The sequence below is a fragment of the Pinus tabuliformis genome, chromosome 7, assembly GCF_031772625.1.
Source record: "Pinus tabuliformis cultivar Carrire ecotype Pingquan chromosome 7, CPIR1, whole genome shotgun sequence".
Taxonomy (NCBI): Eukaryota; Viridiplantae; Streptophyta; class Pinopsida; order Pinales; family Pinaceae; genus Pinus; species Pinus tabuliformis.
This window is the reverse complement of record NC_142293.1, coordinates 168,319,921-168,335,750: the sequence shown is the minus strand read 5'-3', so window position 1 is coordinate 168,335,750 and position 15,830 is coordinate 168,319,921. Positions and strand designations below refer to the sequence as shown.

General features: G+C 36.4%; 1 protein-coding gene across 3 annotated transcripts; it reads right to left on the bottom strand.

Annotated features, from left to right (window-relative positions):
• Positions 1-11,100: 11,100 nt before the first annotated feature.
• On the bottom strand, positions 11,101-14,636 carry LOC149246362 (UDP-glucosyltransferase 29-like). 3 transcript variants are annotated; one of them, XR_016266521.1, is made up of 3 exons: positions 13,044-14,636; positions 11,599-11,709; positions 11,101-11,271 (listed from the first exon to the last, which is right to left on the bottom strand). XR_016266521.1 is itself a non-coding variant. In XM_089457886.1 (2 exons), exon 1 carries the CDS (start codon positions 14,547-14,549, stop codon positions 13,083-13,085), a length of 1,467 nt encoding a protein of 488 aa, XP_089314012.1. In that variant the 5' UTR covers positions 14,550-14,636; the 3' UTR covers positions 11,251-11,271; positions 13,044-13,082. The 3 variants fall into 3 exon arrangements, 2 of the variants coding, with proteins under 2 accessions (XP_089314012.1, XP_089314011.1); XM_089457886.1 differs by lacking the exon at positions 11,599-11,709 and having other exon boundaries at positions 11,251-11,271; XM_089457885.1 differs by lacking the exons at positions 11,101-11,271; positions 11,599-11,709 and adding an exon at positions 11,769-11,908.
• Positions 14,637-15,830: the final 1,194 nt, after the last annotated feature.

Genomic DNA, 15,830 nt, shown 5'->3' with positions numbered 1-15,830 from the left:
ATCCATTCATTAACTTATATGGTAAAGCTATATTATTCTAGTTTGCTCATATTCCGCCAATGCGTACAGGCACTAAACGAAGGGAAAGTACAAATCAAAACTAAAAAGTTAAAATAAGAAGCAAGCTTAAATGTATGGATGGCACCGCCACAAATTTTCACCCAAAACTATTGGACCTTAAAAAGAGTATCTCAGGTGTCCGTGTAGTCTTCAGGTACGAACACTGAGCACACTAATTCCGGAATTGATTGCCCCGGCAAAATTATTACCAAATTCCGATGTTTAACGGCTTAAATGTCCATTCAGACTCCTAAATTTCTCAAATAATGATGTTTCGGTAAGAATTAAAAGAAATCAGTTAAATAAGAATAAAAAGATTCAATAAGCGTACTGCTCTAAGCAAACTCGGGATAACAGCCATCCGAAACTGCATCCTGCCTATAAAGGAGAGCTGGAATGGCAAATTTAGCCGCTGAATGCCCTGCAATCACGGAAAATTAAGCATAATTTAGCATAACTTCACCCAGAGATTGAAAATTTTAAAGATTCACAGAAAATACCAAGGCATTGCGAAGAATTTAGCGCCAGTCCAAACGAATTGTTTGATGAATTAAAGATTTACAGCATACGGCCAAAATATGACGCGGTACCTGCTCTGGAGCATTCATGGAACGTTTCATACGTTGCTGAATATCTTTGAGCAAACAAGTCTGCCATTCATGCAGTTTGAAAGCTCTAGCTTCATGAGATTTGTCCTCAGAACACAGAACAGGAAATGAAGAAACACAGAAGGAAATGAAGAATCTCAAGGGGTTTTTCCATCAAATTTGAGATAGACAGAGCCAACCACGGTCTTCACGGTCTGATCCACTGTATCGACGCCAGGCTTCACAGGTCCTGGTCCTGTGTTCTCCTTGGCATAATCTCCTAAATTAGAAAGGAAAACGGTTGCCCTCAACACGGTATTACAAGATGGTATTACAAGCACCAGCAGCTGCCACCTGCTAGAAGTCTCCTGACACCAACAGTTGGCTGTTGTGCACGACCAAAAGCTGCCACCTGCTCTAAGTCTCCAACATATACTAAAAAAACTTTGCCCCAAACTTAAAATCAGTTGTCATAACATGTAAATTGGACTTTGGATAAAATTAATTGTCACAACATTCTGCAAACTCGACTTTGGGTAAGATGAATTGTCACAACGTTCAATCGATTTCCCCGGCAATAAGACCTCCGAAAACTTTGGGTAAAACAAAAAAGTCACGAAATTTGGATTTGGAAATTCAGCAACCCGGCAATAAGACCTCCAATATAAAACTTTGGATAAAAAGCAAAAAACATCAAAGCTTTAAAATAAAACTTTGGGTAAAAGCGAAAAACATCAACTAAATGCTCCGGTCAACTCAAATTAATAGGAGGTCAACGCCTGATCGAACGCTATTAGTCCCAGGCAGGGACTAATAATACAGTTTACACCAAACAGTGAACCATTATAAAAAATAAAAATCATATATGATATTTTTTAAATAGGATAAGAAATATAAATCATATATTAAAATTTTTAAATATAATTATTTTCAATTTACAATGTTACTTCAAAATTTATAATATTATTATTTTAAAAATAATTTTTTATATTATTTTAAAATTTATGAATTTATTATTTTAAAAATTTATTTTAAAAACTTAAATTAAAGTGAAAGTTTATTAATAAACCAAAATAAAATTGAGTGTAATCATATTTTATAAAGTGAGGGAGATTTATAGTTTATATATACCATTTTATGTATTACAAATATGTTAGTTATTACTGCACTCATTTCTAGCTGTGAACAAGTAGATATTCTTACATTTTTATTTTTTTTATTTCTCGCTGTGAACAAGTAAATATTCCTACATTTTTATTTTTTTTATTTTTTTTAATTTGGGGTGAACAAATGGATATTTCTATATATATATATATATATATATATAATTTTCTTTTATTAGATATGATAATGATATAGAGAATCGTGACTCATCTTTTCTGAGCTATTCACAAAATTTATATATTTGGAGTAGAGTGAGGTTCACACTTTTGAATTACACTTGTGATATAAAAATTTATTATTTTGCATGATTATTTTTAATTATGTTTAATTAATTATTTATTTAAATTACATTTATAATAAATTTATTTTTTAAATTATAATTTTAGAAATTTATATTTTATTAAAAAATAATTTTTAAGCTAAAAAAAATAATAAATTAACCGATTTATAATTACAAGAATATTGCAATTTCAATTAGAAGTCGGTCATTTCTCAACTTATACACCATAATACTAGAAAGACGAAACTTAATAGGAAATTAATTCACACCATTGTTTATTATCAAACATAATCACTGGTTAAATTTTAACAGATATTTACCCCTTTTTCTTTTATTTAACCATCAAATGCTTGCAATTTAAAATCTTCTTATCATTATCAATATCAGCATAAATTTTAAAATTATCAAAATCATGAGAAAAATAAAAATTTACTTGTATTCATATATTTTACACATAATACAAATTTGTAATTCCTATATGAATGACAATGCACAATTCCAAATTAGTGTAAGCAATTCCAATAAAATAAACTAATAAAAGAGATTACAATCCCAAATATTATTCTCATAGACAGAGATTATGAAACAAGTAACAATACACAATTGCACATTAGACTCATCTAAAGATAATAAAAAGCAATTCAATCATGAATCTTTATTCCCTCATGTTAAGGCTTTGATAGTGGATTATTCTTAGTCTTGGAATTAGAATATTGGTTTGCAGTGACTATGGTTATTGTCAAATGGTTATAATATCTATCACACAAGTTATATCACAAATTCAAGTGGATTTGTGGGTGTGTAAGAAAAATCTTATGTCCATCCATTTCCATCTCATGAATTTATGTGGTTACTTGTTGTTGTATGAGTCTAAAAAACTCATTATCCCATGAATTCATATGGCTACTCGTTGTTGTATGAGTAGGAAAAGCTCGTTATCCCATGAATTCATTGATAAAAATGGCAATGTTTGTATTAATGAAAATAAAACCCACTGGTCAGCTCTACGAAACAGAGTCTGAACCAGGAGAGTCTGGCTCTGCAGAACGCTCTACATTGTTCATCACCATTACACATTAAATAGAATACATGGTTTTAGGGAAGTTAGAACAACATCCTAAAAAATAGAAACTAATTCCTATCTTGAGGCTACATGAACCAAATCTACCTATTCTAGGATATTCTCCATTATCTTCAACACTCCCCCTTAATGGAGAATGGGTTCACATATATGCCTAACATCTCCCTAAACATTTGAAACTTAACCTTTCCAAGGGGCTTAGTGAAAATGTCTGCAACATTATCACATGTATTACAATATTCCAGATGAATTTCTTTAGATTGCACTTTCTCCCTTACAAAATGGAATTGAGTATCAATATGTTTCATGTTTTTGTGCAACACCGGATTGTTGGCTAGCTTGATTGAACTTTGATTGTCGCATCTGATTTTTGTTGTGACTATTTGTTCTTCTCCAACATCCTAGAGAAGTCTCCGCAACCAAACCGCCTTGCACGTTGCTGCACACATGGCTTGATACTCTACTTCTACTGAGGATAAGGAGATTGTGTTCTGCTTCTTGCTTCTCCAAGTGATCACCCCGGATCCAAAACTGAATGCATAACCTGTTATAGATCTGCGATCATCTACATTTCCTGCCCAATCTGAATCTCCAAATCCTGCCAGTCTAACATCAGAAAAGTCAGTGTAAATAATTCCATAATCTAAAGTACCTTGTAGATACCTCAAGACATTCTTCGTTGCATTCCAATGGCTTTCGAGTGGCTTAGACATAAATTGGCTTAACACGCTAACTGCGTAAGCCAAATCAGGTCTAGTGGTGGTTAGGTAGATCAGACTCCCAACCAGTGATCTATAAAGTGTTGCATTCTCCGCTTTTGAGCCATCTTCACATTGAAATTTGATATTCTGTTGTAATGGTACCGGTGTAGACTTACACTGATCCATTCTAAACTTCTCTAATAAGCCTTTGACATACTTTGCTTGAGATAGAAATGTTTGACCTGAATTTCTCCAAATATCGAGACCTAAACAGTATCTGAGTTCACCGAGATGCTTCATCTCAAACATCTATGACATTTGCTACTTGATTTCATCAATTAGATATATAGCATCACCTGTAATTATCAAATCATCTACATATAATGAAATCATCACTACACACCCTTGTTCATCTTTTATGGTGTAAAGATTAGGGTCATTATTGCTTCTATTATAGCCAACTTGTAGAAAAATGAATCAATTTTCTCATACCATGACCTGGGAGCTTGTTTTAGTCCATAAAGTGTTTTCTTCAACCTACAGACTAAATGTTCTTTTCCCTTCTGGACAAACCCTTCCGATTTCTCTAAATAAACCTCTTCTTTCAATTCTCCATTCAAAAATGCAGACTTTACATCTAGTTGGTGCATCATCCAATGTTTCTTAGTAGCTAGAGCAATTAACATTATGATGGTATTCAATTTAGCTACATGGGCGAAGGTTTCTTCATAATCTATCCCTTCTTTTGGTGTATACCCCTTTGCAACCAACCTAGCTTTTAGTTTTTCTATAGTTCCATCTGCGTTAATTTTCAGTTTATATAACCATTTGCAACCTATGCCGTGTTTTCCTCTAGGGAGTTCTACCAATTCCCAAGTGTCATTTCTGATTATTGAATCATATTCCTATTCCATGGCTATTTTCCATTCATTACTTTCATTTGCTTCTTTATAACTAGATGGTTCAACAACATTCATCATACTAGTTATAAATGCATTTTCCCTATAACTTGCAGGCATTTGAGCTTTCCTACCTGATCTCCTGAGTGGTGGGGTGGTGGTTTCAAACCTTATTTCTTCCTGCTGTTGATGTTGTTGTTGTCGCTGATGTTGTTGATGTTGTTGCCGCTGTTGTTGCTGTAGTTGCTGTTGTTGTTCATCCTCTGCCTTTGTTTGCTGCTCATCCTGATTGTTCTCTGCATTCTCTTCTTCAAAGTACGGAATGTCCCATCCATCATAGTGCTCATCAGTTTCTTCACCATCCTGCTCATGGAATTTAACATCTCTACTAACAAAGATCTTGTGAGTAGAGGGATTAAATAATCTGTATGCTTTATATGACGAACAATACCCTATAAAAGTACATATGATGGCTTTTGAATCTAATTTTCTTCTATCTTCCTCTGGTATGTGGGCAAATGCTTTACATCCAAATATTCTTAAGTGTTTCACTGCAGGCTTATATCCATATAAAGCTTCAAAAGGAGTTTCAAACTCAAGACTTCTTGTAGGAATCCTATTTTTTTAATAAACCACAGTATTCATTACTTCAACCCAAAAACCATTTGAAAGATTCTTACCTTTCAGCATACTTCTCGCGCATTCCACCAAAGTTCTGTTCTTCTTTTCTGTTACTCCATTCTACTGTGGAGTATGGGGTACTGTGCACTGCTACAAAATTCCATGATCTTTACAATATCTTATAAGCTCTTCTTTCCTGTATTCTCCCCCTTGATCAGAACGAAGAATTTTTATCTATTTCCCTGTTTGTCTTTCAATCATATTTTTAAATTGCTTAAAGTATTTGAATGTATGACTCTTCTTACTTAAGAAATACACCCAAGAAAACTTCATACAATCATCAATAAACAATAGGAAATACACTGCACAGCCTAAAGATTTTATCTGCATGGGACCACAAAGGTCTGTGTGCACTAACTCCAGTATATCCCTCTTGCTTTTCTACTCTAACAGGGAATTCGTCTCTATGCATTTTTCCTAAAGTACTAGCATCGCAATCATTAGGTACTTGCTTTAGCATAGGAAGATCTCTTACCATTTCTTTCCTCTATAGTAACAACAAATCATTGTAATTGATGTGGCCGAATCTCTGGTGCCAAAGCTCTTCTGTAGTCAGGCTCGCTGCTGTTAATGCTCAAACCAGTGTAAGTCTCACATCCAACTTGTACAGTCCTCCTGTCTGGATTCCTGTAGCAATAGTCTTCATACCATCTAGCAAATCCTTAATGTAACAGTTGGATTTAAAGAATTCCACTTTCAAATCTTGACCTGTAATCATTGATATAGAAATCAAGTTCTTTGTTATGCCAAGCACAAACATTACATTATAAATTTGTTTGATATTACCATTAGGTAGAATAACATAAACTTTCCCACATCCTTTAATTTGATGGCTTTTGTCATCTCCTAGGTAAATCTGTGCGCCTTCATTGATCTCTTTAAAATCCTCCAGTGAGTGCTTGTTCTCTATCGTGTGTTGACGCCCCTAAATCTACATACCAAATTTCTGCATCAACATTTTCATCACAATCTGCCATGAACAACCTCAAATTCTGCACCTGATCACTGTTCACGAGATGACTTGCATGTTTCTTTGACTTTTGTTGTTCTTCATGACACTTCTTTTTCCTACATTCCCTAGCAATATGACCCAATTTTCCGCAATAGAAACATTTTGTTTCAGAGTAGTTTTTATTTCGCTGCATACCTTGAGTCAGATTTGGCCCTTTATGTGAACTTGCTCCATTTTGCTCTTGTGGACCTCCTTTCCCTTTGTAGAAGTTTTTCCTCGCCACCAATGCAAGATCGGCACTCTGGGGCTTTAGAGTCGATCTCCTCTCTTCTTCCTGCATCAGTGTACCTGTCAACTCTTCAAAATGCGGGATCTTCTCTCTGGCATTGATCCCAGTGATGAACATCTGATAATCATCAGTGACACCATTCATTGTAATGGTCACAAAATCTGTATCATCCATTGTATGACCAATATCTGATAATTTGGTTTTCAGATCCTTGATCCTTGCAACGAATGAAACGATCGTTTCATTCTCCTCCATCTTCATGGACAAAATATTACTCTTGAGAAACAAAAGACAATTTGAATTTCTAATCTCGTACAATTCCTTCAAAATTCCCCAAAGCTTGTTCGCTGACTTACCTTCTCTGATGTGCGGTATAATACAGTCTTTCACTGACATCTTTAACATTGTCCTTGCTCTGCTTTCTCGTTTCTCCCAATCTGGGACTGTTGCAGATCCAGTCGCGGGCTTCGACTCATCTCCATTCACAATCTGCCAAGCACTCTGCGCTTCTAGCAGAGTCTACATCTTAGACTTTGAATTTGCATAATTGGAACCATCGAGCTTGTTATGCTCGTTCATGCATGCTTCAAATATGTTGTTATTCATCTTGGCAATTTAGAAAAAAAAATTGACAAGTAAACGATGTTAAATTTACCCCAGATCTGTGACAAAGAAAAATCACTGTTGTTTGATCTCGCAACGCGCACAGATCTTCGTGGCTTCCTTCTCAGCCTCCAGACAACCTCCTGTTGTTAGCTACAACCTTGTTCTTGTCTTCCCCACTCAACTTCTCTGGCAGCTATAGCCTTGTTCTTGGCTCCCTTTGCAATTTCTTTGATTTACACGATCGTCGCTAATATTTGCCAAATATCCAAGACCGTCGCTGAAGTACACCAATTTTCCAAGACTAATAGCTGAAATAAGCCCAATTTCAGAGACTATAGCAGTTTTTCAGCGATTTTCAGAGATCGTCGCTACTGTACACTTGAAAAGTGCGACGATTTCGGTTCAAAGAACCACCACCAACCAGCGTACAGGTTCCTCAGCCCAGACACTCTGATACCATGATAAAAATGGCAATGTTTGTATTAATGAAAATAAACCCACTGGTCAGCTCTATGAAAGAGAGTCTGAACCAGGAGAGTCTGGCGCTGCAGAACGCTCTACATTGTTCATCACCATTACACATTAAATAGAATACATGGTTTTAGGGAAGTTAGAACAACATCCTAAGAAATAGAAACTACTTCCTATCCTGAGGCTACGTGAACCAAATCTACCTATCTCTAGGATATTCTTCATTATTTTCAACATTCATGTGGCTACTCGTTGTTGTATGAGTAGAAAAAACTCGTTATCTCATGAATTAATGTGGCTACTCGTTGTTGTATGAGTAGAAAAAACTCGTTAAGGAAGAGTAAATAATATGAGAATAAAAAGTATATAGAGTTAGAAACATTATAGATAGAAGAAAGAAAGTCGCAAAACGCTCAAGCGTTAAAGGCCTCTAAAAATAAGACAAAATACAAAAAAGGTATGAGCAACAAATACAATTCATCATTACCCGGATGCGGGTGTTACTGGTGCACATTAATGAGGATTTATTCCTCGCAAGCAGCGGTCCCTGCACCTGGCTCGCGGACGAGGATCGCACATTTTAATGGCATGCGATATCAATTGGACAAAGGATGGAATTATGGTCGCACAGTTCGTCTTCAGTGCGCGCTTGGTTAGAGGGACTATGTTCGAGGTTTTATTCATGGCCTGGTGTCTGGTTTACGCCATTGCCCTCGGCTCTTTCCACCTCCACCTGATTTTCTTCCCGCACCCCTGTTTCGTTCAGGTGGTTTGGATGCTCGCTTGGGTTCTAAGTCTTGTCTGGTTCGTCTGCGCTCAGTCCTTCCCCCTTCGGCTCTGCCATTTTCCCTTACCTGGTTGCTCTGATAATTCGAAGATGCCTCGTCGTCGTGGAGTCTCTCGCCGTGGAGGAAATACTGGTAATCGAGGCAGGGCCTCTCAGTCTGCTCCTCAGAACATTGTTCCTATTGCTTCTACCTCCCTGTCCTCTCCGCCCTCTGGCCATGCTAGACCTCTCCCGCACAACTCTTTTCAAACAACCCGCTTCACCTTCCATAGCAGGCTCAATAGGCCAGTGTTGTCAGCCAACATCACTGTAATTCTTGCTGAGGAGGAGGATAAGCCCAGTAGCTCGGCCCACACCACCACCTCTCAGTCTCAGGATGACAGTGTCCTTCAGGGGGAGATGGCTGGGGTCGTGTTCAATGAAGACAACATGCAGGAAGACGGCATTGTTCCTGAGGCTCCTCAGCCTCCAGCAAAATCCAGTCAGCGCGAGGTGCTTGCTTGCGAGCCGATTCATCATCCAGGTAGCATCTTGAATCTGGTAATTCCTCCAGATGGCGGTATCGAGGGGAATGCAGAAAATGAATTCGTCACTTGGATTGCCTCTTCCAGCCAGGTGGACAAGGATGCGCCCGACTCTCCGCAACATGTCTAAAGATTCTGGTTCAATGCCTACGGGTGGCACTCTTGCCTCTGCTCTGTTTTATTTTATGCTATGTATCTATGTTTTGGGTCTCTGGTTACTGTTCTTGTCTCAGTTCTTGTTTTGTATCGGTATGAGCCAATATAATCCAATGAGCAGCAACAAATCATGGCTCGACAAGCCTTGTTTTTGCTTTAATTTTGTTCATGGCGGGTATGACAGAATGATTATCAGCAAAGCCATAGTAGCTGATAGTAATGCTGTGCTAGACTCAGAACTGGATTATTTTCTTGTATGTCACGGTCTTACAAATCATGTTTCGAAGTCTCTAAATCCTGAAAGGGCGGATAGAAGGATCTGTATGTCTCAGAATTTCTGGTTGAGGGCTGGCTTCTGCCCCCTCTGAGGTCTCGACCTCCATGTACATATTTTTTCTCTTTTTAATAGAATTAGTCTTTACGCCAAAAAAAAAAAAATACAATTCATCATTAAATTAAAATGTCCTAATAATTTTAAAAGAGAACATGAACTCAATCTATCCCTACATCTTTTAAGAAGAGTAAAAAAGCATAAGTGTTTTTTTTTATAAAATAAGTTTCAAAAGATATATATATATATAAAATAAGTTTTGAAATATATTATTTTATTTATCTTTTTAATAGCTTTATATTCTATATATATGATATAAGATGCATTATATGTTTTATATAATTTTTTGTAACCTAGTGATGTTATTTTAAATGTATTTAAATTAATTTTATATTTATAACTAGTCTAGATCTTGAGTTCGTGAGTTCGGAAATAGATCTTGAGTTTGTGATGTCGGAAATTGCTTGATAGTAATATTTTCAGTTGTCCACATTTCAAGTATCCATAGTAAAGACAAATTAATATATTTCAAAACTTATGAAATAAAATAATATATTTCAAAACTTATTTTATAATTTTTTTTAATGGATCTATATTTTTTTACTCCTTTCAAAACATGTATGGATAGATTTAGTTCATCTTCTCTTTTAAAACTATTAAGACATTTTAATCTAATGATGAACTAGTATTTGTTGATCATGTCTTTTTTATATTGTGGCCCTTTATCTATATAGTTTCAAACTTTATATACTTTTTATTCTCATATTATTAATTTTCCCCTAACAAACTCAATGCATCTTAAGTGTATCTATAATGCAGAGAAGAACAAATATCTTTTCAATTTAAAAAGGTTTACACCTCAAAATATTTAATCCTCTACCCTTGATAAATCCAAATTTAAAATGAATCTAAAATGATTTCGATATTAATTATAACTAAATTGAAATTCTAAAAACTCCATGATAAAATAAACACACTTTACAATAAAAAAAATATTATTTCACAAATAAATTTATCATTTCATAAACATCGATATAACTATTAATAATTACAAAAATAATAAACCTAAAATATTTAAATTTATATTTTAAAAACTTTCTAGAAACAAAAATCCAAACTCTGATAATTTTTCTACAACATAGTGTAATGGTTACTTGCTAATTAATTTCATATAGATAATAATAACCAAAAATACTATATCTTATTAACCATACTATAAAATTAATAATTTTCATAAATAAATGTTAAACTCTATTTTTCTAACATCTATCCACAATAACCTTTTAAGAAATTTATCAATGTTTTAAATCCTGAATCTTTGTGTAAATTTAAACATACCATCATTGGAAAAAAATATCAAATAAAAAGGAAATTCATAAATTTACGAGTAAACAACTCCAGAGCACCAAGAACTTTATAACCTATTTAAAATCAGAGGTGTGATAGATTAATTAAAGAAATTCCCTGGCTTTTATTCTGCTCTTTATTCCACTGTATAGAAGACTTATTGCAGAGTCTGCAGGGATTCGCCTTGTTCTGTAGCTCCTATACACCTTTTGCGATTTAATAGCAGCAGCTTTTCGCTTTGTTCTGTAGAGCCTCCTATACTCTTTCTGCACACGATAACTACATCAACTGCCTCCTTTTGCACCTCGCTCTCTGTGTTGTTAATGTGAAAGCCTTTGAACAGTCACAGGATGTCCTTTGACAAAAATATCACCAATTACTTTCTTCAGTACTGTTACTTTGTTTCAAACACACTATCTCTTACTAAAACACGTCCTAGTTGTTTTATGGAAAGATGCAAATTTTCATTTATGGATGGCTTGAGGAATATAACATATTGAATTCAGGTTTCTGTGATCCATAATAGTTGTAAGAAAAACTTCGGATATCTTTTCTCACGTAATTTACGCCAAAATTCTTCTTACAAATATAACATAAATAAGTATGAACAAAATATGACCAATTAATTGGTTACTATTACATTAAACACATTCAAAAATGCATTTTGAACCAAACTTATTACCTTTTTATGATCAATATGCTAAAAAATAGTGCATTAAGTGCCTTATGCCACATCCATTTTCAAACGATCCTGAGTTTTTTCTCCCGTGTGCTCTACACGCCAAGAATCTGTCTGTCATCAACGTTATAATTAATTTGAATTCAATACAATGTGCTGTTTCTTCGGGGCCAAAATGTTCCAACTCCCCCATGACTACAACGTTTGTTTGTTTGTTTTTTTGATTAAATGGAAATTACTTGAGGTGATGCTGTTTTTCAACTTCATCACAACTCTGTTACTCCTGGACCAAATCCTGCTCTACCAAATTTCTCTATTAGAAAAAAGAAAATTTATTAGAATTTAAAGCTGCAATATATAATATTCGGGAAAAATCAAGAGTTAAAAATATTATAGGAAAAATCATAAATTGTGAAAATCTAAAATCCAAAAACTAATAATGTGTACATTACATTACAATATATTTATATCTAAAACTAGAAAATAAGGACGGTAGATAATTAGAACTTTACTATAACCTTTAGCAGCTTATAGTTAGACAGAAAGTGAGTAGAACAATCTCAATAAATAATTAGCTTGCCCATGGGCTATAAATGCACAGGGGCTATATATGTCATGGTTAAATAACTGGTCAAACAAAATCCAACAATAAACTTATATAACCTCATTTATCACCCATTAGCAAGCTGATTATTTTTAGCCCAGGAACAACTAATCAGTAGTTGCATCATTGGGAACTGCCGTTGGATTGACTACAGCCTTATGAGATGTGAGTGAATGGGTGGGTGGACACTTAGATCATTCATAAATTTTTTTTTGGTGGAAATAGATTTAGTATCATCAAAAATAAAATAGATTCAGCCTTATAAAAAATCTCTCCACATCCAAAATCATGAAATTTCATAACTTTAGGTTAGATTTCCCAAAATTTGATTTTAACAAAAATCATGCCAAAATTTCCACAGCCCCGTAATTTTTTTATTTTTATTTTTAAATAAGATATCACATCAAATTTAAACCTTTAAACGCAATGCTAATGCCATCTTAACTATCTGTGATAAAAGGAATTTGATTTATATGGGAAATTTTAAATCTAAGATATGATGTATGTGATTTGTTGGAGAGTGGCTGTGCGGTTGGAGATCATTAGCTCAAATATCTAGTATGAGTGACATAGTCCTATAGATGCTATTTTGCAAAATTTTCAACTATAAAAAACAAGGTTTTTCCTTGAAAATTAAACGATCTGTTCCGGGGAAATCGTTTGAAACTGTATGACTGCAAGGAACCATTAAGATGATGAAATAGAGATGTTACATTACTAAAATAGAGACGTTATACGCGGAGCACCACATTTCATAATTATTGACACATATAACTTGAGGATCCAACACAACGGAGTTGAGCAAAAGAGAAACAATGACAATGCGTTGCGGAAGGCGGATTACCTATTCTATTCTGCTTTCATTGCAAACATTCAACTCTCATTATTCTGCACGCGAAGCTGCCTTCAGAAAATGGAGGTGTCCGATGAAGTCATTTATGTACACCTCCTGCGATGGAATACCGCCCTCACCTCGGCTGCTGAGAATTTGATTGTTGAACACATTTCCCATTTCACGGGCCTTCCTCCTTACTTCTCTGCCTCCATCTTCCACCATTAACGCCCGCACAGTTTTGCAGATCTCGTCGCGGTCCAGCGACCCATCGCTCCGTTTTCTAACTTCTAACCCGATTTCCAACTCCCGAACAACCAATCGGGAATTAAGGCACTGATCCAAGTGCCCAGGCAGTGTAACGAGAGGAACCCCGGAGCTGATGGCCTCCAACAATGAACCCCATCCACAGTGACTCAAAAACCCTCCCGTCGAAGCATGCGACAAAATCTGCCTCTGGGGAACCCAATCCCCCACCACAAGCCCCCTTTTTCCTATACGCTGTTGGAACCCTTGAGGAAGCCAAACCCCAAGTTGGTTTTCGTCAGGGCAACGCAGTGCCCATAGAAATGGCTGCCCGCTCCCCTCCAAACCCAGAGCCACTTCGTGGGTCTGCTCTTCGCTCATAAAAACTTGGCTGCCAAACGATACATAAACGACCGAAGCTACCGCCTGAGCTTCTAGCCATTTAATGCAACCCCATTCTTCCTCAGAATTTACGGCTGAGCTAAGATCGGCAAGTAGTGGGCCGACGGGGAATACCGGTTTGCCCGTCACACTCTGCAAATACTGTATGAATTTCCCCTCAATTTCATTGCACGTTCTGATGGCAATGGCGCGGCAGCCGTCAAAACATCTGAGCGCGCGCTCGTGATAACTGATATCGTTTGGCAGGTGGACTCGGTAGAGGCCCAGCACGCTGTGCGCCTCGTGGAGTTCCCATGATACGGCATTCGATGGATAACCCGGCGGGGGTTTCGTGAGGGCCTCGGCCGAGATTTTTCCCCCGTTGCATCGCCAAGATGGAGACAGGCCATAGCCAGTGAAAGCCGCGCCAAAAGTGGCAAAGAAAATGGTGGGTATCCCCATCTTGTCGGCAGCCCGGGGAACCCACCATTGCGCGAAGTCGAAGAGGATGCAGTCCGGACAATTCTGGCGGATAAGTTGTTCGAGGGGCTCTTCCAGTCCGTCCAGGGCTTTGTCGAAGAGAGGCGCTAAATGGATTGGCAGATCTTTGGTGCTCTCTATCCCTGCGGGCAGGCCTTCCACTGGCGGTAACCGTAATTCCAGCGGGTGGACATTGTGATGACGGGCGAAGAAGGATTTGAGGTTGGCAATGTTGAGAGGAGTGGAGACGAAGGAGACGTTAATGGCGAGCTGTGCGAGTGTGGCTGAAAGTTGTACGAACGGCGAGATATGGCCGTGAGCAAGCCATGGAAACATCATTACATGAAGCTGCCGGCCACTGCCATCGCCATTGTTGTTAGCAGAAGAACACGATGAGGTTGAGACTTCCATCTATGAGAAAGACAGACTTAGAATTGCAGCAGACCAGTAGTTGGGCAAAGGCATAAAAACACAACTCTTTATTATGTCCACAGAATACGTCCACCTTTATTATTATTGTTAAACTTTATTATTATTGTTAAGTGTGAAGCCAATTTTATGGAGTATTCTAGATCTTTCTTGATTAGATTTTTCTAGATCTCTAGGATTCTAGATCCTCCTACGCTGCCACTGGTTTCTAAATCATTCTATTTGTGTGTCTCTGTGAATTATTCCTTGCTATTGTCGTCTAAGTCTCTGAGTATAAATCCACTGTCAGTTATGTATACTTTGATTTAACTACTGGTATCAGAGCTAGAGTCTAATATCCACTATGCAACCCACTTAATGCCATCGCGTTACTTTGGCAATGTTCATTAAAATATTGGTTGTTACCCCTCGAGCTGTGAGTTATGTATACTCTGATCTAACAACTCGTATCAGAGCTAGGGTCGAATATCCACTATGCAACCCGCTTAGTGCCATCGCCTTACTTTGGCAATGTTCGTTAAAACATTGGTTGTTACCCTGGAGCTAACAACTCGTATCAGAGCTAGGGTCGAATATCCACTATGCAACCGGCTTAGTGCCATCGCCTTACTTTGGCAATGTTCGTTAAAACATTGGTTGTTACCCTGGAGCTGTTGAAGGAACGTTAGAACTAAAAGATAGTTGCTACAAGAAAAACAAGGTCGTGGATCTATGGTGAAAAGTATTCCTGGAGTTTGAAACGTGGAGATCCGTGGAGATTGGAGTTGAAATGTGGTGTTCATAAGTTTTTTTTTTACATTAAATTTGCCCCTATACCTCAAATTTTTTCTCAAACCAGCATATGTATGTGTGAAATGTAAAAAGGTTAAAACATTATATATGTTTTTTATATTTATTATGAAACATATATAATTATATGTTGGAATTTTGAAAAGTATATTTTAAAAGAAGCAAGAATTTTGAAAAAGGTATTTTAAAAAGATAAAGAGTAATAATTAAAGTTTTATTTTTAAGTGGAGTTTTTTTTGTGTTTTGGGGCATGAATTTGCTGAAAATGGAGACAACAGTTACACATATGGAGAAGTTGAGCGGGGCTAATTTTTCCCTATGGAAATCACAGATGGAGGATATATTGATTTTAAAAGATCAGTGTTTGCTGATTGAGGGCACAACAAAGAAACCTTCATCGATGACAAATGAAGAGTGGAATAAGCTAGATAGAAAGGTGATTGCAACAATCCGTCAATATTTAGCGAAGAATGT

Excerpts from the sequence above, each read along its gene's own strand:
- LOC149246362 (XM_089457886.1), bottom strand. The coding sequence starts at position 14,549 with ATGGAAGTCTCAACCTCATCGTGTTCTTCTGCTAACAACAATGGCGAT.